Raw genomic sequence first — 23,589 nt, 5'->3', positions numbered from 1 at the left:
TTGCATTATAATTTGGCCAATCACAGAACCAGTTTGATCTAGTGGTTAAGACACCAGACTATAAACTGGGAGACTGAATTCTAGTCCTGCTTTAGGTATGAAAATCAGCTGGGTGACTTTAGGCCAATCAAATTTAACCAAACTTGTTGCATGTATCCAGAGAAGTTGCATTCATTAAGTAAATAATTGTTAAATTAACCTTGGCTTATGTTGTGCAAGGAAAGTTACTGTTTTGCTGTCCATTCACTTTTTAATGGTGTATAGTTTTTCCTTTCCAAAATGGAAAATTATGCAGGTCAGCCACAGCTATTAGCTGAAGTATAATCATTTGTTTTTGCTACCTGTACCAGTTTCAGTGTGAAATCTGGATCACTTTTCTAGAATAGATAAAGTTCAAACTGGTTAATGAAAAACCGGCCAATCCCATCTACTGCAGCTGGAGGCTCCCTTTGAAATTAGCAAAGGACCGGTGATTCGAAGTGAGCTGATTGGCTCCTGGCAACAGGTGCAGAGCGGAGATTGGTTGGAAGCCACTACCTGTTAGAGGGGTGAGGAATGCAAGCCGACAGTGTCGCAGTCTAATAGAGGCTGGGAGGGATGTGACGCTCTGCCGGCGCAGGTCCTCCGTTGAGCAGAAGGGCTTTCCCTTCCTCTTCCACCTCCGTTTCGTGGAGAATGGGACAAACCCGGAACTCTGGCCTGAGAACTGTTCAGGCGGCGAAAGCGTTGCTCATCCCCTTCTCTTAGTAGCGGCGCTCTGCAGCCGCTGCGCCCGAGGCGCGGAGAAAGAGCCCAATGGAGCTCTCGGAGGTCGACTTGGGCGACGACAGGGAGGGCGCTGGAGCAGAAACGGGCAGATGCGTTGCGGAGCTGCCTGCTCGGAGCAGAGTAAGCAGCAAGGCGGGCAGCCTGGTGGAGGACGAAGAAGCGGATCAGGAGCCCGGCCGGAGCAGAAGGGCCAGCCGCGCCTCCTCTCTGGTGAGTGGGCTGCTAACCGAGCTCTACAGCGTGGCGCGCGTTCGCCACCGCGACAGCGTAGACAGTTCCACGGAGGCGTCCGCCGGCTCCGACGCCTTCCCCGGGGGGAGAGGCAGCAGCGCTGAATCCCGCGTCCTGCAGGAGCTGCAGCTGAACTCGGGTCAGCGGCACCAGAGGAAGTACCTGGCTCAGAAAGGTAAAGCGGACCGAGGATGCCTCCAAGGTTTCCCCTCTACTGGGCCCCGTGTCGTCCTGTCGTCCCCCGGCCGATACGAACCAGGGAGCTGGCTTCTCTGTCTGAGAGACGAGCTGGACTCGGTCTGCGCTGGATGGTCTTTCTGGGAGTTAAAAGCAGGGCAAGCAAGTTGGCAGAGAAAAGATAAAAATGAAGCGATCGGGATTATGATAAACAGAGCTCCATTAAAATATAGGTAAATGCCCAGTCCTGGTTGTGAATTTATGGCAGGGCTGTAGGAATTCAGTCTGAGATGAAAGGTAATGAAAAGCAGAGTCTAATGTTTTGAGGATTACAAAAATGAAAACCCTTTAAACCTTGATTCTGCTTCTTTATTTGCCCTGATCCTCTTATTTGAAGAAAGTGTTTCAGTTAATTGAGACATATGTCAGTCAAAGCAAGATTTTCCATTCTTGTTTCTTATAGGATTTCATTTTGTTAGTTGTCTGCAATAATAACATGGTGACCTAACAAAATGTTTACAAGGATCACCAAGATGGCCCATGTGAAAGCTGAAAAGATACTTTATAAAGGATAAGAATTATCAGCCGCCAGATAGACGTGTGTGTGATCACTCATATTTGAACTAAAATTTTCTCTGGTGTTAATTCCAATTGCATAGAAAGCCTGTCTAAAAGTAGTGCTTGGCTGTTAGCCTCTTGCTATTTAACATACTTCATTAGTGTATAACTCAGAACTGAACCTTTAAAGTATCTTTACAGTAAAGTTTGTGCTATAATTTTTGTTAGGTGTAGAAAATATTCTTTTTCCCTGGTAGATTTTTGCTGTGTCTGTTGCTACTGATTTTTTTTTTTAAATAAAGTGTTGGGTTTTGTTAATGAATGACAGTTTGATATCTGATTTAGTATGTCTATTATCTACAGTTACTTATTAGTGATAAAACCTCTCATTTGTTTTAACTACAGTAATTTCATGAATGGTCACCAACTGCTAACTTAAAATATCAGTTTGATGTCTGTTTTTGTCCACTAGAGGGTGCCTTGTGAGTGCATGGAAGATTTTAAAAAAAGGTTTTGAGTACAACCTTATTTAATTACCTAGAATTCGATAGAGTATCAGTGTTTTATTTTGTCTAAATCTAATGGCAAATTAAGATTGCTATGAATTATTTTGATTCCATATGATGTCACTATATAAAGAAAACTTAAATTAGAATTTTATATTTGAAAATTTCAAATTCAGTCTATAGTAAAATCAAATTGACAGATTAAGGTTCAATTCTATACATACCTATTTTGGAGTAAAAGTATTTGAAATCCATGCAGTTGTTCTAAAAATTTTAAACATTTTAATTAAATAATTATTGGTAAAATTCAGATCTTCTAAAATGTATTGAATGCCAATAATAAATAGGTTTATTCATTTCTGGTTGTTTCAGTTAAACTCATCAAATAGTTTACTATCTCTATAGTGTCCTTCTTACTAATATTTCAGTAATGAACCATGCATGTCCCAAGTTAAAGAATATGTTCAAAGAATATGTTCAAATCTAAATTTTGTTACTACCGGTTCTGTGGGTGTGGCTTGGTGGTGGTGGGTAATATGACTGGGTGGGCGTGGCCAACTTTTTTTTACTTTTAAAAGCATTTTTTCTACAACCTTAAGAGGTTGTAGAAAAAATGCTTTTAAAAGCCTCTGACGATCCCAGCTGAGCCGTGCGGTCATCAGAGGCTTTTTTTTTAAACTTTTAAAAGCATTTTTTTGGCCGAAGAGGTTGTAGAAAAAATGCTTTAAAAAGTAAAAAAGAACACCCTCTGATGATTGTGTGGCTCGGCTGGGCATGGAGGAGGGGGGGGTGCAGGGATTTTTGCTACTGGTTCTCCGAACCACCACCCGCCATCGCTACCGGATCGGGTGATCCGGTCCAAACCAGGAGCATTTCACCCCTGGTTCAAAGTTATATGGAGAATTTGGATGTGGTTTTAATTAATGATTGCCTTGCATTTTTCACAGGAGTGATTCCAAATAATAACATTGATGCCTATCATTTTCCTACAGTATTCTTTTATAAGACTTTGTAGTATATATTACCTTACAATCATGCTAAGAATTTTACCAAGGGATAAGACCCTTTTGAAGAAAATCATACTGATTATCAAAGAGGAAAATAGATTTTAAAGTTGCAGATTGCATCCTTTGGCCCTTTTTTCTTTTCTTGACAGATACTAGTGAACTGACAACAATAATACAGGAGTTGAATTATAGAATTTGTGTTCAGTCAGCCAAACTGCTTCGCCTTCTGAAACAAAAGGACAGACTTTTACATAAAGTCCAGAGGAACTGTGATATTGTAACAGCCTGTTTACAGGCAGTTTCCCCCAAACGACGTAAGTACTATTTATGTTAATCCAGAAATATTATAATTTTATTCCAAATATTATGCTACTGTTGCATTTTCAAAATGCTTTTCAGGACAAGAAAAATATATTTCTATAAACTTTCTGTAGTAATGTGGATAAGAAAATCATATTTTGAGTTAAACTTTCTAAGGATTTATCACATAGAATTGCAGGATATTATTGGTAAAAGTTTTTATATAGTAGTATTTTAGAACTAAAAGCTCTGATTGTAACAATATATTTGTTCAAATTCATGAGTCCTGATTTTTATATAACAAAAGTTCAAGGCTCCATGCAGCACATATTTTCCAAGTAGTAAATCCATTGTCAGCGTGAAGGCCAGTGTCCTTAGTTTCAAGGAAACAGGAATTCAATTATAATTTCTTCAATCTTAGAAACACTTTATTGGAAAATATACCTAATCATGATTACAAACTCTACTACAGTAATGTATGTCACACAAGTTATTCTCATAAATGTTTTAAAGCTAACTGTCTTGTGTCTTTTTCATTAACATGCAGCATGGCAATGTGCTATCCACAGGTACAGTACATAAACTAGTTTGAACTGCACTAAAATGAACTGGTGCATGCAACTATCCATGTTAAATGTAGAATTTTTAATGATCTTCCAGTTCTGATTTTAAGGGGTACGAGATTAGAAATTTCTACTATTTGATTTTAGTAGCTGATTAGAATTTTGTATAATATACTGTATTTTTCGGAATATAAGACACACCTTTTCCCCCCTAAAAGGGGGTGAAAATTTAGGTGCATCGTATACACCGAATGTAGCCACGCCCACCCTCTGGCCCCCACCCTTTGGCCTCTGCCTCGTAGCAGTTACCTCCTTGCAAGCAAACAGCAAGAAAAGACAGCTCCTTTCAGCTTCAGCACAGCCTAATTAGCACAAGTTGATTGGATCGGCCTCCCGACTCTCAGCTGATTTGCTCTCAGCTGTTTTGCACAGGGTTCTGATGCTTGCTGCAAAAAGATAAATTGCTGGAGCAGATTTTTTTTCCCCCTTGTGCTAATCAAGCTATGCTGAAAATGAAAGTAAAGCAGGCTGTTTGCTGTAACCAGGCAAAATTGCTCAGAGGCAGAGGGAGATTTTTTTTTTCTTCTTTTCCTCACCAAAAAAGATAGGTGCGTCTTATACTCTGGTGCGTTTTATACTCCGAAAAATACGGTAATCCTGGACCTAAAACATGGTTCCTTGGAAGTAAGAGCCACTCTGTTAAAGAAAATTTATTCCGGGAAACATGCATAGGTTGCAGGTTACACCACAGATTCTTTAAATATAAATTTGGATCATACTTCAGAGATGTAGACTAAGCATAACTAGAGGGTTTTTTTGCTTTGGCAAAATAACTAGCCTGAAAATAAAAATCAACTAGCATGACAATGGTACTTTTGCATGATTTCCTGTGATGTTTTGCAGTATCAGTTCTGAAAATCGTATGAATGCAATGTTTTGCTTAAAGCAGGAAATAAATTGTCCAAACAAAACTGCAAAACTCAGCTATATTTATAAACCTGAATGTCTGCCAAAATTTATAAACACACAGACACATTTGTGAATGTGAAAATAATAATTAAACTCACCTCAACATTATTTTTAATACCACTGCAAGAAGGCATTATTCCTCAATGTGGACCCATATTTAATTATTGGAATGGGAGGGAGGAGCTCCAGGTTCAAGATCTTATTTGGCCATGGAGCAAAGTTGGTGATCTGCGGACAGATGGTCAGTTTACATGTAGCAGCAGGGCTGAGCCCAAAGGACAAACAGTAGAAAAACTCAACTCTCTTCTTCCTAAAGTCCCCTGAATTTTATGCACCATAGCCTTGCCTACTTGCCCTGGTATGCAGCTTGGTAATTATTATTATTGTTGCCATCACTTATCTTCTAGAGAGATACCTTTACTTGGTGCCCTGTCCTTTGCACTCAGCATGTATATAGCTAAAGATTCCACAGCTTTTATCCTTACTGTCCAAGAATAGAAAAAAATGATAAAAAAGTATCATTTAAAATTGGGGACATCTGCAGCAACCCAAGATTTCCTCAAAGTGATGATATATGGGCTAAAACACCACAACGCAAACACTGTCTCTTATATACTTGCATGCAATATCAGAATAGAAGTACTAAAGGGCAACGTTTACATTGGGGTATTGTGCTGAACCCTCTTGTTTAGGTTCAGCATTGTCAAAAGAAGTTGGCTAGTTTATTTAAAGTTTCCTTTATAGGCTATAGTCTAAGGGAGCTCATCCACCTTTGAGAAGATAAGGTTAATATATGGGCCTTAGAGTGTATCTACGTAACATGGAGATAAACAAAATTGCCATGCCTACACTCTTTGCAGCAAAGACAATGAATTGCTACAGTTGTCTCTGGGTAACAGTGGTAATTGGGACCAGGAATTCCATTGCTAAAATAACATGGCCACAAAGCATGATGTGACATGACCGCACAGACCTATAATAGCAGTTCCAGTTGCAGTCATTAAGTACAAAGTCATGTGATTGCCATTTGTGACATCTGACAGGCTTCCCCATTGACTTAGCTTGTTGGAAGCCTGTAGTGAAGGTTGTAAAGGAAGACCACATGACCATGGGATGCTGTGATGTTGTAATTGCAAGCTGGTTACCAAACACTTGAATCATCACATGATGCAGGGGCACGGTAACGCCCACAAATACAAGAATCATTCATAAATCTCCTTGTTCAATGCTGTGATAACTGAATGATTGCTGAATGAATGGTCACTGAACAAGAACTACATGTATTAGAATTTAAAATTGTGGTAGCAAGAATCAATCCTGGGTTCACCATTACAAAGCCATAATGTAGCTCATTCAGTCTCTGATCTGTTTTCCATATGAACCATTGCCTAGACTGGGGAATATCTGGTTTAATATTTAGAATTATCATAGCATTGACTAATACTTATCTGCTCACAGTAAGAGGCACATTTGAATAGATGTATTACATTTGCTTTGACATGAAACATGTTGCATTATGGAATGGAACCTTGTCGCATTATGTTGTTTTTAATAAGATCCAATATTGTACTTTCCTCCTTTGTGTCTGCTATAGTCTTAAGATCTGCCAAAGGAGCTTGTGTATACTTTCCATTTCTGAAATTTGTATAGTCAGATGGAGTACACAACTTGGTTGTAAAAAGATTGGGCTAAACTTTGGTGATGCTATCTTGATTGTGGAATGTTTTGGTACAAATGTTGGCATAACAGTGGGTATCAGTTTAAGGTTTAGATTTTACTAAACAGATTTTACTGTATTTTTTCAATTGTAAAGTTTAAGATATTTGGGATATAAACATACCTTGGTAAATAAAATGCTTTGCTACAATAATGCATACCTTTGATTCAGTATTGCCTTAAACTAACTGGTTTTCCTCAGTTCTATCTCAATAGGCTAATAATGTAATCTGTAGTCTTTATCGCTTTATTCTGTATTAAGGTAATGCTGTTTCATTAGCTTAAGGTTTCTTGGAGTTGTCTTGTTTACAAATAGTTTACATGTGTGAATTTCTTAATACTATGTGTGGTAGTATTAACCAATTCAAGGATAAAATTATGCTGAACTCTTTGAACTCTTGCTGTTAATATTGTATTGAAAAATATTTTGAGTTTTTATCTAGGAGACTTTTCTTTTGTAAATATATTATAGCACTGCTTCTTTTGTTGGCCTGGGTATTATACACTGCTCAAAAAAATAAAGGGAACACAAGCAGAAGACATCCGAGATCTGAATGAATGAAATAGCCTTATTAAATACTTTGTTTGTTACATACAGTAGTTTTGTGTTCCCCTTAGTTGTTTGAGCAGTGTATACTTTGTTCTTTACATACAGTAGTTTATAAACTACTGTATGTAAAGAACAAAGTATTTAATAAGGCTATTTCATTCATTCAGATCTTGGATGTCTTCTGCTTGTATTCCCTTTATTTTTTTTGAGCAGTATATATCTTTCCATTTGACAGATCTGCTGGAACTGATTTAGTTGCCCACCAAGGTTTTAAAATGCAGTTAGCAATCAACTGCTAAGCATAATTATGTGACTGAAAAAAGTCAACATGAGATCATAGGACATGATATACACTGCAAATGTGTTAAAGTTAACTAGGTAGTCCTTGATGTACGACCACAATTGGGACAGAATTTCCATTGCTAAGCAAGGCAGTTGTGCCGATTTTATGACCTTTTTTTCCATGGTTGTAGGCAAATCACTGTAGTTGTTAAGTGAATCATGAGGTTACTAAGGGAATTCAGCTCGCCTCATTGAATCTACTAAGGGAATCCAGCTCGCCAATTTGCTATTGGAAGCTGACTGGGAAGATCTCAAATGGTAATCACATGACCCCAGGATGCTGCAACCATCATAAACACATGTTAGTTGCAGAGTGCCTGAATTTTGATCAAATGACACTGGGAATGAGCAACAGTTGTAAGTGGTGGGTTTCAACCGGTGTTACCACCAGTTCGCTTCATGCACACGCTTCGCTTGACTGGTCCAAAGTCACCCAGCTGGCTTTCATGACTAGGCAGGGTTAGAACTCACCATCTCCTAGTTTCTCTTTCTCTAATAGAAAATTGCAAAATTCAAAGAAAAAGGATTTTAAAGAAGTGATTTCAGATTTTCTTTTGCAGCAGTTATAAATGTAACCTAAATTCCTACTCTATGCTACAGCATTGTTCACATTTTCTCAATCTATTCTCTATGTTGTGTATGAGCAATACAGAAAACTTCTACAAGCTTCTTTATTGCATACATGCTATCAGATATGATCCTGTTTTTTTCTTTTGAAGTCCATATTTCAAGAACACTACTATGTTGAGGGCCATTTGCTGAGTGGCTGAAGTAAGCAAAATCAGGCCATAGTAGGAAGTCAGAGACCCCCATTCATTTTTTAATCTTTTTGACATTCAACTGTTCCTTTAAAACAGCCAGAAACTGAAATAATTATGATCCAAATACCAAAATTATATTTTTCAGAGGATTGTTTGAAACTTAGCCAAACAACCAGGAAGACCATATATGGGTATAGGTTACCCACTTGTATCTTTTTTTACTATTTCCAAAAAAGGTTTCTAAATTTTCATACTTGGAAGTAATCTAACATAAAATTAGGAGACCTACATGATTACATCATGTATATTGCTGGTATAATTCTTATTATATCAAGTTGCAATATTTGTGTGTTTCAAATCATCTAAAATCTAGAAAACGTAAAAGTCATATCAGTTCTTCCATCTGATGCATAACCATTCAATCTTGAATCTTTTTGCTATAATATCTGCCATAAATAAGGAGTGCATCATAACACATACGTTATAGTTTAATCTTTGTGAAGCAGTTTTGAGAACTCTGTTGCCTATTTGGGGGTGGGAAAAACCCAGTATACTGAATAGGGTTTATAGAAATATTTTTTAAAAGACTGGTAAATGGGAGTTACATATAGATAGACGAATGCATATTAAGTTGATCTGCAAAGCAGCTCTGTCTAGCATATAGTGTGTCGCATAAAATAATGTAAATAGATTTTTGATGGAATACTGTAGATGTCACTATTTTCTAAATTCTTAAGAGCAGAAATGAAAAAAGATACACGGAAAGTGATTTTTGTTTTACTTTTCTGCAGATTAGACTTGTAACTAGGAGCATCCTTCAGCCTACTTCTGGATATTGGTATTTAATATCAGTCTAAAATCCAAGTCGATTCGTTCCCTCTTCCCTCTTTTTGTCTTCCCCACATAAAAGAAATGCGTAAATGACAGATGCCCTTTTCCGATTGTCATGGTTATAGCTTTCTGATTAATTTTCATTGGTTAATTCCCCGGAAAGCAAGCCGGGAGACCTCTCTTCAGACGACGGTTACGTTTTCTGTCGTCGGCGCCTTTCTGTTGAAATGTACGGCGAGTCGGTTTATTTTTAACGCAAGCTTCGCCTACTGGCAGGTGGCGGCAGAGAAGCAAGAGCTGCTTGGCTCTTCTGTCAGTGATGCTGTGATGGTGGGCGGGAACGGCCTTTTTTCTTCTTTGCCGGGTTGTGCCGCGCCTCGACTCGCCTGCCTTTCCTCTCCTCTGCACTGCGGAGTCCCGCTAAGAGGCCGCTGGACGCCTTCGCCGTCTCTCCGAAGTCGCGCTCCCGCTGCTCTAATTCTCTCCGTTCTGAAACCTCGGCTCCCCCCCGCCGTCGCTCGTCCCCTTCCCCCAGCAGCCCCAACCTTGCTGAATTAGAAACGCCGAAGGTCCGGATTGCGTCACTAGTCGTGAGCGCCGGCTGCACCTGCGGGAAGCTGGCGCGACCGCTGGCCCTGGAACCGCAGTGGATGGTGCGTTTGGCTCCTGCTCCTACCCATGAGGCAAGACAGACTGACCAGTTCCCTGAGGCGAGGGGGAAGGTCTTTAAAGCGGCAAAGCACCGGCGGAGGTGGCGGCGTCAGCACCATCCTGAGTAACGTCTTGAAGAAAAGGAGCTGCATATCCCGAACTGCGCCTCGCCTTCTGTGCACTTTGGAGCCGGGTAAGGGCTGCCGCAGGCCGTCTGGGCCGCGCTCTCGCGTTTCCCTGCCTTTGTCGGAAAAGGGGCGCTTCCTTGGCCGGCGGGAAGGGATGTTTGGCTTTTCTTGAAGGTTTAAGAGCATCACGATTTAACTGCTTGCTCTTGGCCCAGAGAGGAAGGGACTATTGCGGACGGAGGAAAGGAAAGTACCCGGAGTCGCTGCGCTTCTAGTTGATCTCCGGGGATCGGGCAAGCGGAATTGGGGGAATAGTTTAGGAACCCCCCGCGTGCTTGGCCAGGTGGTGGAGGTGAAGGAGCGTCTTGATGGTCGCTGCGGCCGTAAACAGCGGAAAGGCCACTTTATTGCGCCTCTGGAGCGTCGTGCGATTTCTAGAAATGGCGGCGGGGCTGCAGAATTTCCCAAGGGCTATATGTGGAAAGGAGCAGGCTTCCCATCAATATGTATTGTTTGAATCGCTCCGAGAATATCATTCAGTATCAAAACTCAACATACAGTGTTGTCTAGAATTGCACGTTGAAATTTCCTTCTAGCAAACGAGAATAAAAAATAAGAAATATGATATGAAATATAAAAGAAAATGTGAAACTTTTGAGAATTCAGGTTGTTTAAACAATCTGGATAATGAAAATATTTCATGAAGATTTCAAGATAAATGAATAAAATTGAGGCTTTCATGTAGGCTTTCAAAAACAAAAACAAAACCCCCCAAGTCTTTCTACTTGAAAAACATCACTAAGGACTTGGACATAGGATCAGGTCTTTAGATTGGGCTAACCTTGCTTACTTACATGATGGTACAATTGCACACCACTCCACAGAGGGTACCTAAATACTTCACCATAACAATTTACTTATTCCTAACAGGTTTTTCATTTATATGGATTGGTGGCCTATCCATTATAATGACAATAGATGGTTATATTAGTGTTCCATAGTGTCCCATACAAGTGCACTTGTGTCTTTTCAGACACAGAGATTGAGTTAGTAACTCACACACTGTTAAACCATCACTCATGGCTTCTGGTACTCCTAAATCAGTTTGTCAGAAAAGTTAATTACGTATCTCTCTGACCAAGAAGTTACAAACTTCGTCTACCAGATTAAACATGGGCCATCACTTAAAAAGTTGCCAAGTTTTTATAATAGCTTTAGCTTGTAGAAGTCAGTTGGTACTTTCTTTTCATTATTAAGTCTGGCTTGTTAGAAACTTTTAAATTTTGTATTGGTGTTTTATGTGTGTAAACCATAAATAAAAGAAATAAAGCATCAGTGAAAATAGAGGCAAATTTGTGTAGATAGTATAAACATAGAAAAGAGTTATAGAAATACAGTATTTTAGGGAACAGATTTTTATAATAAGAATAAATAAACATTTGGAAAGTAGTTTAGATGTACAAGATCAAGGACTCTTGGCAAAGGGTATTGGAAAACACTCATATAGTAAGTCAACAGTAGAACAAATCCATTGTCTTACTGAAAATATTTGTGAAAAATAGAAAGCATGGAAAGCAAGATGAAAATTCATGTACCAAATACAAGCAAATTGATTTTCAGTAATCACTTAAGCATGTACTACTCTAGAGAGACTATTTACATGCTCAATTTTATTTTATATTTTATTGAGGTGATTGAGAGGTTGGGGTTAATTGGTTTTCTTGGATCTAGTTGAATTACATAGCAAATCAAGTTGATAATTAAAAGGACATCATTGTATTCATTTGTGTATATTTTCATTTGCTAGTAGTGATCTTATAATAGTACTTAATTCTATATTGGCAAAACTTGTAACCGATTATATCATCTTTAATCTAGGCTAATCTAATTTGATATCTCTTAGCAAAATAATTTGACATTCCTGATCAGATTTTGTTGCATGTAGCAATTGTTAAAATCTTTTTTTTTAATTGACATTAAGGATGTATAGTAAGAACTACAGATTCTGTTAATTGCTTTTATATGCTGCAAATAATCTTTTAAGAAAATTAATAACAATCTAATTCTAACAATACACTTCTGGGGAAATTTGGCATGCTACTCAATTTGAGGGAATTTTAATTAAATGGAGAATCTGATACTGTGAACGCAAACATCTCAAAATTGGTTTGAGTGGTAATCAAAACACCTTAAATTTAATACATTTATTATGAAATGCAATTTAAGTGCTAAGATTTTATTGTGAGTAATGTCAAACTTTTATTATAAGACATATTAAGGCACGAGCCTAGAAACCAGAGACAGAGAGTTCTAGGCCTGACTTAGTCATGAAAACTGAATGAGTAACTTTGAGCCAGTAACACTCAGCCCTCCTCACAGGGTGGCTGTTGTGGAGGAAAAGGAAGAAGTATTGGGTATGTTTGCTGCTTTCCATTGACCAACTGTTTTTTTTAAAAAAAGAAGAGACAAAAATATGCTGTAATAATTTTGTAAGGAGTGTCGGATGATATTTCAGCACCATTTGCTTGGACAGCGACATTCTATAACGGAGACATCTTCCTTGGTTAATGTGCAATATCAAATGCACTAAAGGCAGACTTCTTCAAGCTTAACTCCTGGTGACTTGATGGACCATTCAAGTCTGTACCTTTGCAGCTGTTTGTATTAATTTATGTAATGTTGATTACATTATGTAAAAAATTAATATTTCAAAGTATGGGTAAAATTTTGAATTATTTAGGGACATATAGAAAAATGAGAAACATTGAACAAAATACTACATTCTAGAAGTTCTGTCAGTCAGTTTTGGACTGCTATGTTCAGTGCAGAAAAGCATGTAAACAGTGCAACCCTCTTCCCCCAAGTTAACAGGCCAGGTAGTATTTTTAAGCAAACACTGAATTTTCTCAAAAGGATACAACATGATGCACAGACTGCAATGATAAATGAACAACATGGAAGTCAGTAACTCGAAAAAACAAATCTAAGCAAGCAATGTGGACAACAAGGTGTGCAGTATGAATGATCTTTTTTCCATTGATTGTGAAACTTTCAGAGTGTCTTTGAAGATGACATGCTCACTGCATAGGCAACACCACAGAAGAATCCAAGAACAGTGCACACAAACCTAAGCTATAGACGAATGAGTACAGTATTGGTGTTTATGTGTGTTGCATTTGAAATGCACTTTGAACTCTCCATAAATAGAAAGGTACTAGAGAATGCAGCAGGCAGAGTACAAGAGTACGAATAATGACATCAAAATAAAAACAACTTGATTTATTCTTTGCTTTTCAAATACACTCAAAATAAAAAAAATACAAATACCCAAGTAAACCAATGAACAAAATGTAAAGAAAAAAGGTGGCAACTAAGTTACACCAGTGATTATTTGCTAAGTGTAGCCATCTGTTTTGTACTTTGTGAATCCTCTTTTATCTTGATAGTGGCAGCTTCAGAGTGTTCTTGAAGGTGAAACACAACATATTGTATATATGAATTTCATATATCCTTAATCTCAACATTAACAGGAATCAGGAGATTCAGGGTTCATGTACACATTAAAAGAGCAAATCAGTCAAACCTGAATGTATTAGTACTTTTTGCATTTACAACAGTTGTGTGCAAACTTAAGCACAATGCTCATGCATATGTAAAAATAGAAATTTTTAACATTAGTCTCAATGATCCACTTGTTTTTTTTGAATGCCATAGACAGTAGTAAAAGTCCAGTTTCTCATAGTAATTGTTAACATAAACAACAGTTTAGCTTCTAGGGAAGCAGTGGTATAACAAGTGGAAAAGAATAGTATTTTTCATTTGTTTAAACTATGTGTGTCTGTTGTGATCACATCAGTGCTATATGTGCTTGTATGTGTTTGTGTGCTATGAGCGAACATGTCCTCAGAGCTAGCACTTGTTTGAGCCGCATGCATGAAGAAAGATGAGCCATGAAGGACAGTGAGACATTTGAGAGATGGTAGATAAATCCAATTGTATCTCTGATAGTGCAGGAGCCACATAAAGCCATATAGAGTCTCTTCTAGTGTCAACTCAGTGATACTGCCCAGAGATTGAAAGGATCAGCTGGTGAGCCATATAGATCTCATCCATTGTGCTTCTCTAAGAGAGTTGCTTCAATGATGTGGTCAGAGTGTGAATATGACCCAGATGAGTTAATATCCTGGAGAGAGCCCACTACTTATCAGAACTATGTATAGGCAGTGCACAGGCTGCTGCCAGTGGTCTGTGAAAAGAGGTAAGGCTCTAATCATCAGTCTCCCATCAGATGACAGATCTGGGAAGTCCAGCAAGGGGAGAGTTCCCTTAGACAAATTGTTCCAACCAATCAGCCTCCAACTTCAACAATGGAATGTCACCATATGACATTATTTTACTTCATGTGTAATATATTGTCTTTATGTAGAACAATGGTTCTCAGCCTTCCTAATGCTGCGACCCTTTAATACAGTTCCTCATGTTGTGGTGACCCCCAACCAGGGGTGGGTTCTAAATTTTTTTATTACCGGTTCTGTGGGCGTGGCTTATTTTGTGGGTGTGGCTTGGAGGTCATGTGACTGGGTGGGGGTGGCTAGCTGGTCATGTGACCGGGTGGCCGTGGTTATGTGTATAGGGACTACCCAGAGGGCTGAAAAAAGTGATTTCTGACAGGTCCTCGCACTTTTGACCGGTCTTCGCACTTATGACTGGTCATCATTTATGCCCATTGTAGCATTCTTAACAACCGTGTCACTCATTTCACAACTGCTTCTCTTCACCATGGTGACAAGATAGGGCAAAAATGTAAAATGTGAGGACAGTCGTAAGTTCAAGGACTGGTCAAAAGTGCAAGGACCAGTCAGAAATAACTTTTTCAGCCCTCTGAGTAGTCCATATGCATAAAAGGATACAGCAATAGAGAGGGATGAAGGAAGGGAAGGGAAATTAGAGTAGGAGTGAGGGTAAAAGAGGGAGGAAGAGAGGAGGAGAAGGAGAAAGAAAGAGGAAGTAGGGAGGAGAAGAAGAGGGGGAGGAAGAGAAAGTAAGAAGGAAAGAAAAGAGAGAGGTGGTAGGTTTGAGGAGAAAGATTGCTGTACAATAAAAAAGATGAAAGGGAAGAAAGCCAACCCCAAACAAATATAAAGATATTAAGATAAAGAATGAATTGTTAAACTTTAAAGAATAAAAGAGAACAAATATGAATAAATAACAATAATTAGAAACACACATACAAACATACAATGTATTTTCTTTGAACAGAGTATTTGGCCGGTTCACAAATTTAAACAGTGTTTAGTCATTTCAATTAAATTTACAATTTCTATATTCTTTTTGCCATATTTATTCCTCATCTATTTTTGTAAAAAACCAATATTACCCTTCATCCTCATCTCTAATCTTAATCAAATTCAATTTTTTCTTTCTATTCTATATTATACCCCTTCCCATTGTCATCTATTTTTATATCCATCCTCACATTGGTTAATTATGTAATATTACAGTTGTTTAATATAAATTCAACATTTTAATATAAATTAATTAGTTATATAACTACCTTTTTATATATTAATACGAACATGGATATTTCAATTATTTCCATGCAATCCAATTTCTTACAAATCAATTATATTTACCAATAATAATAAACCAAATAATTTCCCCCATGTATTCCTCCAAACCACAACTTAACCATTTCTGCTTTCAACACAATATACAATTAATAGTATCTCAATTATTACTATTCCCTAGTTAAATAGAGCTTTTTTTCTTTTGTGTTTTAAAATCTTGAACTCTCCTCTTTTCCCCTAAATTTCCCATTGTTTGCACCTACCTTTTTTGGTGAGGAAAAAGAAAAGAATTCTGCCTATCTAATTTTCCAACCTTGCAGCAACAGCAAAGCAGTTTCAGTTTCGTTTCTCAGCATAGCTAGGGGAAAAAAAATCAGCACTCTTTGCAAGGAAGCAGAAGAGCCCTGAGCAAAACAGCTGAGACAAATCGGCTGAGAGCCGGGAGGCCAATTAGCCTATGCTGAAGCTCCGTGGGCCAATAAAATTACAAAAAAAACACCGAACCCTTTGTTAAATTGCTGGCTCCCCCGCCCCTTGCCCACCACTATTTATTGGCAATAAATAGTGGTGCGGAGGGGCGGGGCAAGCCAGCAATTTAACAAAGGGTTCGGCTGCACCACTGGCTCTAGGGCGGCCCTTTGAAGCCCAGCGGCAAGAATTTGAAGGTTTTTTTTCCTCTAGCCATCGGAGGCAGCAATAGATTGGGAGTGGGCGGGGTAAGCGAACGGCCGGCGATCCAACAGAGCAGAGAGTGAGGGTGAGTGAAGGCGTGGGGGTGTGTGAGAGAGGGCTTTGGCAACCCCTGTGAAATGGCCGTTCGACCCCCAAGGGGTCGCGACCCCCAGGTTGAGAACTGCTGATATAGAAAGAGATTATCATACTCTGTAATTTAAATATTTTTTCTCCATATTTATTTTAGTTTAGAATATTATTTGCTTAATGTCAGTTGGCATATTAATAATAATATAACTCACTGTGAAAAGTTGCATTATTTTTGTATAGTCATATTTATATTTTAGGTTATGTTATCCATGCATTAATTTTGCATATCAAATTTATAATATGCTATCTAATGGGATGCAGTTTCGATTGATAAATGAAGATATTAGTAATTGTTTTCTATTTGTGTTGCATAGGAGTGGACACAAAGTTGAAGTTTACACTTGAGCCATCATTAGGTCAGAATGGTTTTCAACAGGTAACTGATTTTTATTCATTGGAATAAATACTCTTACAAAAAATCCTTATTTTTCCAAGCATGTGGACAAATAATAATTTAAAAACTGCATTAATTAATTAAAACTGGGATGTATTTTATTATTTGAAAGAGCTGAACTGTAATTGCATTTGTTCCATTTTATTTTGATTTTTTTCTTCCTCAGTGGGAATTATTATTATTTTCAATAGAAAGAAGCTCAAAGTATTAAAATCAATTATATATTTTTGCAGTTCTTGTGTAAATGAATTAATATGTAGCACCTTTTTCTTCTGTTTTGCAATTGTATTTAAATATTTTGTTGTCAAATAGTTTAATGGTACATATTGCTTCTATAATATTGAAATACATGTAGTCCTCAACTTACAACCACAATTGTGACCAGAATTTCCACTGTTAGGCAAGGCAGTTAAGTGAAGCACGCCTAATTTTATAATGATTTTTTCCCTGGTTGTTAAGCAAATCTGGCTTTTTTCATTGACTTTGCTTGTCGGAAGCTAACTGGGAAAATCGCAAATAGGTATCACGTGATCCTGCGACATTGTAGCCATCATAAATACAGGCCAATTGCCAAGGGCCCAAATTTTGATAGGATGCAGGGATGGTTTAAGTGGGAGCACCGGTTGTAAGTCATTTTTTCCAGTGTTGTTGTAACTTCAAATGGTCATTAAATGAATGGTTATAAGTCGAGGATCACCTGCACTGTATGTTGAATTATGTTTCAAATTGAAATAATTTCACACTGTTGGGATGGTTGATTTTAGTGGCATGATGCTCTCAAAGCAGTGGCTAGACTGTCCACAGGAATTCCAAAGGAGTGGAGAAGAAAGGTAAGTAAACTCCTGTCCTTCATAGAATGCATAGTGATCAACATTATGTGAAGCTCTGGACTGAAGATAAATAGTTGCTGTTTAGTCCAGCAATGAAAACTTCCATGTATTTAATACTATAGGCTAGGTACCAGTAAAAGTTTCTAATTAAGCAAAATCCTTCTTAGAAAAATACTGAAATTAGGAATAACAGATAAGATGTTTTCCTTATTTTGTACCAATAGAAAGGTAATTAAGAAAGTCCAATTAAATTAAGAAATGTACAAATACTAAAATAAACACCTACTAGAATTTTATTTTGGTCATTGATCAATAAAAATAAAATGAACAACATAAAACTATTCCTTAAGAACAGGAATTATTAGCAACGATTTGTGGGCGGCAAAGCTTACAACACATAATGTAGCAAAATTTTGCTATTTTTAGAGAAATAAATTTATCATTATCATTATTATTATTATTATTATTATTATTATTATTATTATTATTATTTGATTTATATGCCGCCCTTCTCCGGAGACTCAGGGCAGCTTACAATGTGCTAAGCAATAGCCTTCATCCTTTTGTATATTTATACAAAGTCAGCTTATTGCCCCCACAACTGGGTCCTCAATTTACCTACCTTAGAAAGGATGGAAGGCTGAGTCAACCTTGAGCCTGGCGAGATTCGAACCTGCAGTAATTGCAGGCAGCTGGTCTTAATAACAGGGTGCTTTAGACCACTGTACTACCAAGGCTCATTATTTAATAGACAGTGCAGGTAAAAGCTAATAGAGTGTCCCAGAATTTTAAATAAAAGAGAGGTGGTCAACTGGTGGTGAATATCCCGTTAGAACTAGCAAGACCAACATGGGCTGTGTTTTCTATGGCACCCATATAGAGTAGTAGAGGGTTTCATATGGGGTTTTCGTGTATTTCCATTCCAGGGCAGCTGTGGGGAAAACATTAAATCAAATGAAAGATAAAGCTCTTCTGAATTTGGGAAGTGTGATATAAACATGAGTCTGGTTTAGGCACTAAAACGTGGTTATTTGCAATTATATTGTATGAGAAAGAAGCAATTTGTGTTTGACTTTATTTAAGATCCTTTGATTTAATATTGATCTAACTCTGAGGTTAAGATGGTATCACTGGAGAAACCATAGGGGCTCAGTTTCTTTTGGATCAGTCTTTTCAAGAAATATTTGTAATTGTATGCCAAAATTAGAGGGGTCATTCTGCTAGAGTTGTGATTGTAGTTTCAACGAATAGGCAAAGATATTTATCCACAGATTAGATTCATGTTTACTGCTTTCTTCTGAAATACTGCATTTTGAACACACTGGGTAACCTGGAAGATACTTCTAAAAAATTTTGTTTGAATCCTTTCTAAGGTAATCATACTGTTATATGGCTAATATATTTCACTATAAACGTACACATATACAGGCATTTCATAACTATGTAACTTACTTTAATTTAGCATATGGTTTTTAATTTGCTATGATTGTAAACTTTATTGTGTAAAATAAGCAGAATAAAGAAGTAGATTTAGAAAACAATATCACTTAAAAAGTTGTAGGACTACATATTTCTGTCTGGGATATATATCAAAACTTCTTAGTTAGCATGCTTGGAATAATTTAAACAAATAATTTCCATCCATATACTTAAGTTTTGCTGGTAGAAATGTTATTCCTATGAGGGAAGTCACAGATCATGATCAGGGGGTGAGGCTACCTAGCTTCCAAAGAAAGTCATGCCTATTTGTTCTAATCATTGTTCCAATAACTCCAGCTCAGTTTAGCTTATTGTCTGAATATAAAAAGGCTAAAGCTGGGTAGGTGCAGCACAGGGACATGATGCATCTATAATGTGACCATCTAATTTAGGTTCCTCCCCCTCCAGTACTTTGCATAGAAAGCACAAAGTCTAAAGTGAGAAAGATGCTAAGTCTCCATGCTGTATATTTTCAGAGTCTCATTCTGGCAGGGCATGGAACATTCTGCCTCTTCCTTAATTTTAGAATAAACAAGTGAACACATTTATGCTCCTGTGCTATATATATAATTGATGGCAACATATTAAATATGCAGAATATTTTTGAAAAGTTGTAAAATGCAATCCATTTCAAGCAAAGCTAAAATTGATTGTGGTATATCTTTTAAGGTTTGGCTCACTTTGGCAGATCACTATTTAAAGAGTATAGCGATTGACTGGGATAAAACTATGCGTTTCACTTTCAATGACCGAAGTAATCCTGATGATGATTCCATGGGAATACAGATTGTGAAGGTATTTAAAAGCTTATTAATTTGCTTATTAAAGTCTTTACATTCATAGTACAATAATGCTTATGTGCTGAGTGTTCTTATTATATTTTATAGTAATCAATTAAGAAATTATAATTTCTCACTATTGTCTCAGTTTGATCACAGTTTCCCTGCTTCCTTTATTTTTGTACTGCTAATGGCATATTTATTTTTTCATTTTATACTGGTTTTGTAGGATGATCTCCGTATTAAACAAATAATCATCAGATTTGCCCTCAGAATTGCAAAACAAAGCAGTAAACAGAACAACAATAAATTACCACTGTCTTCCAGAATAGATTCAATTCTTATGAAATGTATTAAGGGAGCTTCCAAAGTAACAAAAATTAAATTCTGTTAATGCCCAGATAAAAAAGTAGCTGGATAAAGGAAAAATCCAATTCTTTTTTCTCATTGTTAACATGTCTCCTTAAAAACTTACATTTCTGTGCTACCTTTCTGAGTCTTCCTTCCTTGATATATTGTAGATGATTAGCTGGGAAAAATATTAACTTCAGTGCATTATTTACCAGACAAGTAGCTCAAGGACAAATTAATTTATTTTCCCTTAATATTCTGAAAATTCTAATTTGGACTAGTATAGCTAGTTGAATGCTTGGAACAAAGGTATAAAATCTAGTCACACATATCTTACATTCTATGGTATATTCTACATTCTACAGAATTGAAGAATTGTTCAACAAAAAGAATGTTTTATGTGACAGTTTCTACATTATTGTTAATGCTTATTGATTCAGTATAATTACTTCATGAAATGCTGATTATTTGCTGCTCAAACGTTCTAGTGCAAAGATGGATGTTTTCATACCTTAGATTCCAGAGCACAATATGTGATCAGTTGACTTCAGAAAGTAAAAATACAGAGGTATAATTTATACTTGTATTTAAAGAAATGTGAAATATTTCATTGTTTCTCTTCCATTCCCACTTAGGATCTTCATCGAACGGGATGCAGTTCTTATTGTGGCCAAGAGGCAGAACAAGACAGAGTGGTATTGAAAAGAGTTTTATTGGCTTATGCCAGGTGGAATAAATCTGTAGGATATTGCCAAGGTTTTAACATCCTTGCTGCTCTCATCCTGGAAGTAGTAGAAGGCAATGAGGGAGATGCATTAAAAGTAAGTATATCTGTTGACCACATTTTTATTCATATTGTATTCTGTTGGCTATTAAAAATACCATAGTATAGGAACAAGGCCCCCTAAAGACTAAATGAAGATGTATGGATATAAGAATCAGTTATGATTCAATTTATAACTTATGTTTATACAAATAGACTGCTGCTTGGATGGTAAAGATTTATCTTTTATCTTTATCCCATTTTTCTGCTTGATTTTCAGATAATGATTTACTTAATTGATAAAGTGCTGCCTGATAGCTATTTTGTCAATAATCTGAAAGCACTGTCTGTTGACATGGCAGTATTCCGAGATCTTCTGAGAATAAAACTTCCTGAGTTGTCCCAGAATTTGGATACTCTCCAAAGAGCTGCCAACAAGGAAAGTGGAGGTATACAATGATCATGCAAATATTTCTTCCTTTCTTTGCTTCTTTATCTCTTAGAAATAAATTTCATTACTTCTAATTTAAAATAAAAATGTAAAAATTCTGGGTTGAAACCATAAGCGCTGTTTAAAATTAGAAGGTGTTTGAGATGATACCATTAAATAGGAATCTATGAAATCAGATATGCAGATTGACAATATCTTAGGTGATAGCTAAAAACCTTGGTTTGATGCATGTGTACGCAAGTTAGAAATAGTAGATTGTAGACACCTTTACTTCTGGGTCAGGTCTAACAATGCGCCAAAACCAGTTATAAATGAGGTGGTAGACAAAAAAATTCTAATATAGCAATTACAGATTTGAAGGATTGTGCTATTTAAGTACAGTATTACTGAGGACAGTTTTGAGGTTTTCTGCATCAAGTGAAGCTTTTACATTTTTAAATATTAAAAAGCAGAGCAGAGCCTGTAAATATTTGACAAGATTGTTTTTATGGGGCTTCAAACATATTTTTACATGCTTTAATTTTATTTTGTGATCTCAGGTGGTTTCCTGTTTCAAGTATCAGTCAGATCTCACTCAGTTTAGCTTTTCTGACATCAGTTCAGCTTGATCACATGCTAAAGTTGTTAAGAGGGAGTTAATATATTATAAACTTAAAAATGGCATCCCACGAACATGATTATCTACATTAATGATTACTTTTAGCTCTTTGAATTCATAAACTGAAATTGAACACAATATAATTTGGTATCATATTACAATTCTGTACTCTATCCATTTTTGTGTTAGGATATGCAGAAGAGACAGCAAGTGGTTATTTTCCTGTTTTTTTTTTTCTGTTTTAGGTGGATATGAACCCCCACTTACAAATGTCTTCACTATGCAGTGGTTCCTGACCCTGTTTGCTACATGCCTTCCTAACCATACAGTTTTAAAAATTTGGGATTCTGTATTCTTTGAGGGGTCAGAAATTATACTGAGAGTAGCACTGGCTATTTGGGCAAAACTAGAAGTGTAAGTATATTTTCACTTTATGTCTAAAAATAAACCATTGATAAATTTTGTGGAAAAGCTCTTTGAAATGTTATTTAAGTACTGAAAATTATTGTTGTGCACCTTTATTTTCCCCTTGTAGCATAAGATTTTGTTTTGTTTTGAATTTCTCTATTTCACCATACCAATACAATTTCCTTCTTTCAGTGAGGTTATGTGCACTTGCTCATGGAAAAGGCAGTTGTTGGGTTGGGGCCTAAAACCTTTGCATGAAGTTGAATTATTCTGTTCAGTGACTGTAGTACTAGATCGTAAGTGATACTTTAGTAGGTACATAAGAGACTGGGGGCTCTACATTAAAATGATGGTGATGATTTGTTTTTATATGCCACCTCTTCTACCAGAATCAAGATGGAGTACATACCCTGTTTCCCTGAAAATAAGATCTAGCATGTTTTTATGCCTGTGCCTAATATACCCTACCCTCAAAATAAGCCCTACTTAAGAGCTTGCGCAGCTGCTCGCCCATTCTGCCATGAGGCAAGGGGTGGTGGTGGAGCTGCCCCATGCGCCCCGCACCGGCTTACCTCAGGGCCTCTGTAGCCAGGCCATCCGTGCCATGATATCTGCCTTGTAGTGGCAGCACCAGCAGCCATGTGCAGCAGGAGCCCAAGTAGCTGCCTGCCCACTTCTTCTGTTTGCTTGCAGCCGCAGCAGAGCAGGAGGCTGAGTGGTGTGCTGGTGCCGTGGCTGCAAGGCGAGTTAGGCGTTGGGGCATGGATGGCCTGGCTGCGGGAGCCCTGAGGTAAGCTGGTGCAGGGCATGTGGATCAGCTCCATCCCCCCACCTCAGTTCATGGCCGTGGCACAGGAACGTCGCTTGGCCTTCTGCTCAATTGCTGGTGCGAGCAAGCAGAAGTGGGCTGGGGGTCACGTGGGCTCCTGCTAGACGTGGCTGCCAGAGCCACTGTCATGAGGCAAAACAGGTGTCACGGCATGGATGGCCTGGCTGTGGGGGCCCTGAGGTAAGCTGGTGCAGGGCATGTGAGGCAGCTTCACTCACAGGCCATGCGGTGGTGGCAGTGGCACACCACGCGGCTGCCTG

General features: G+C 37.6%; 1 protein-coding gene across 7 annotated transcripts in view; it reads left to right on the top strand.

The window, feature by feature from the left end:
- The window catches only part of TBC1D30 (TBC1 domain family member 30), a 38,119-nt gene that overhangs the window by 1,982 nt on the left and 12,548 nt on the right, over positions 1 to 23,589 (top strand). For 2 of the 7 annotated variants that reach the window (XM_034403108.3, XM_034403107.3), the window contains exons 1-8: positions 565 to 1,174; positions 3,397 to 3,561; positions 16,762 to 16,823; positions 17,606 to 17,671; positions 19,820 to 19,945; positions 20,916 to 21,101; positions 21,324 to 21,492; positions 22,338 to 22,506. In XM_034403108.3, coding sequence (XP_034258999.1) covers positions 796 to 1,174; positions 3,397 to 3,561; positions 16,762 to 16,823; positions 17,606 to 17,671; positions 19,820 to 19,945; positions 20,916 to 21,101; positions 21,324 to 21,492; positions 22,338 to 22,506 — 1,322 coding nt within the window. In that variant the 5' untranslated portion in view covers positions 565 to 795. Of the gene's footprint in view, positions 1 to 564; positions 1,175 to 3,396; positions 3,562 to 9,669; positions 10,124 to 16,761; positions 16,824 to 17,605; positions 17,672 to 19,819; positions 19,946 to 20,915; positions 21,102 to 21,323; positions 21,493 to 22,337; positions 22,507 to 23,589 lie in introns of those variants that run through there. The other 5 variants (XM_034403113.3, XM_034403112.3, XM_034403109.3 and 2 more) reach the window with 4 other exon arrangements.

The sequence above is a fragment of the Pantherophis guttatus genome, chromosome 7 (assembly GCF_059756535.1).
Source record: "Pantherophis guttatus breed Tessera chromosome 7, ASM5975653v1, whole genome shotgun sequence".
Taxonomy (NCBI): domain Eukaryota; kingdom Metazoa; phylum Chordata; class Lepidosauria; order Squamata; family Colubridae; genus Pantherophis; species Pantherophis guttatus.
This window is presented reverse-complemented; position numbering and strand designations above follow the sequence as displayed.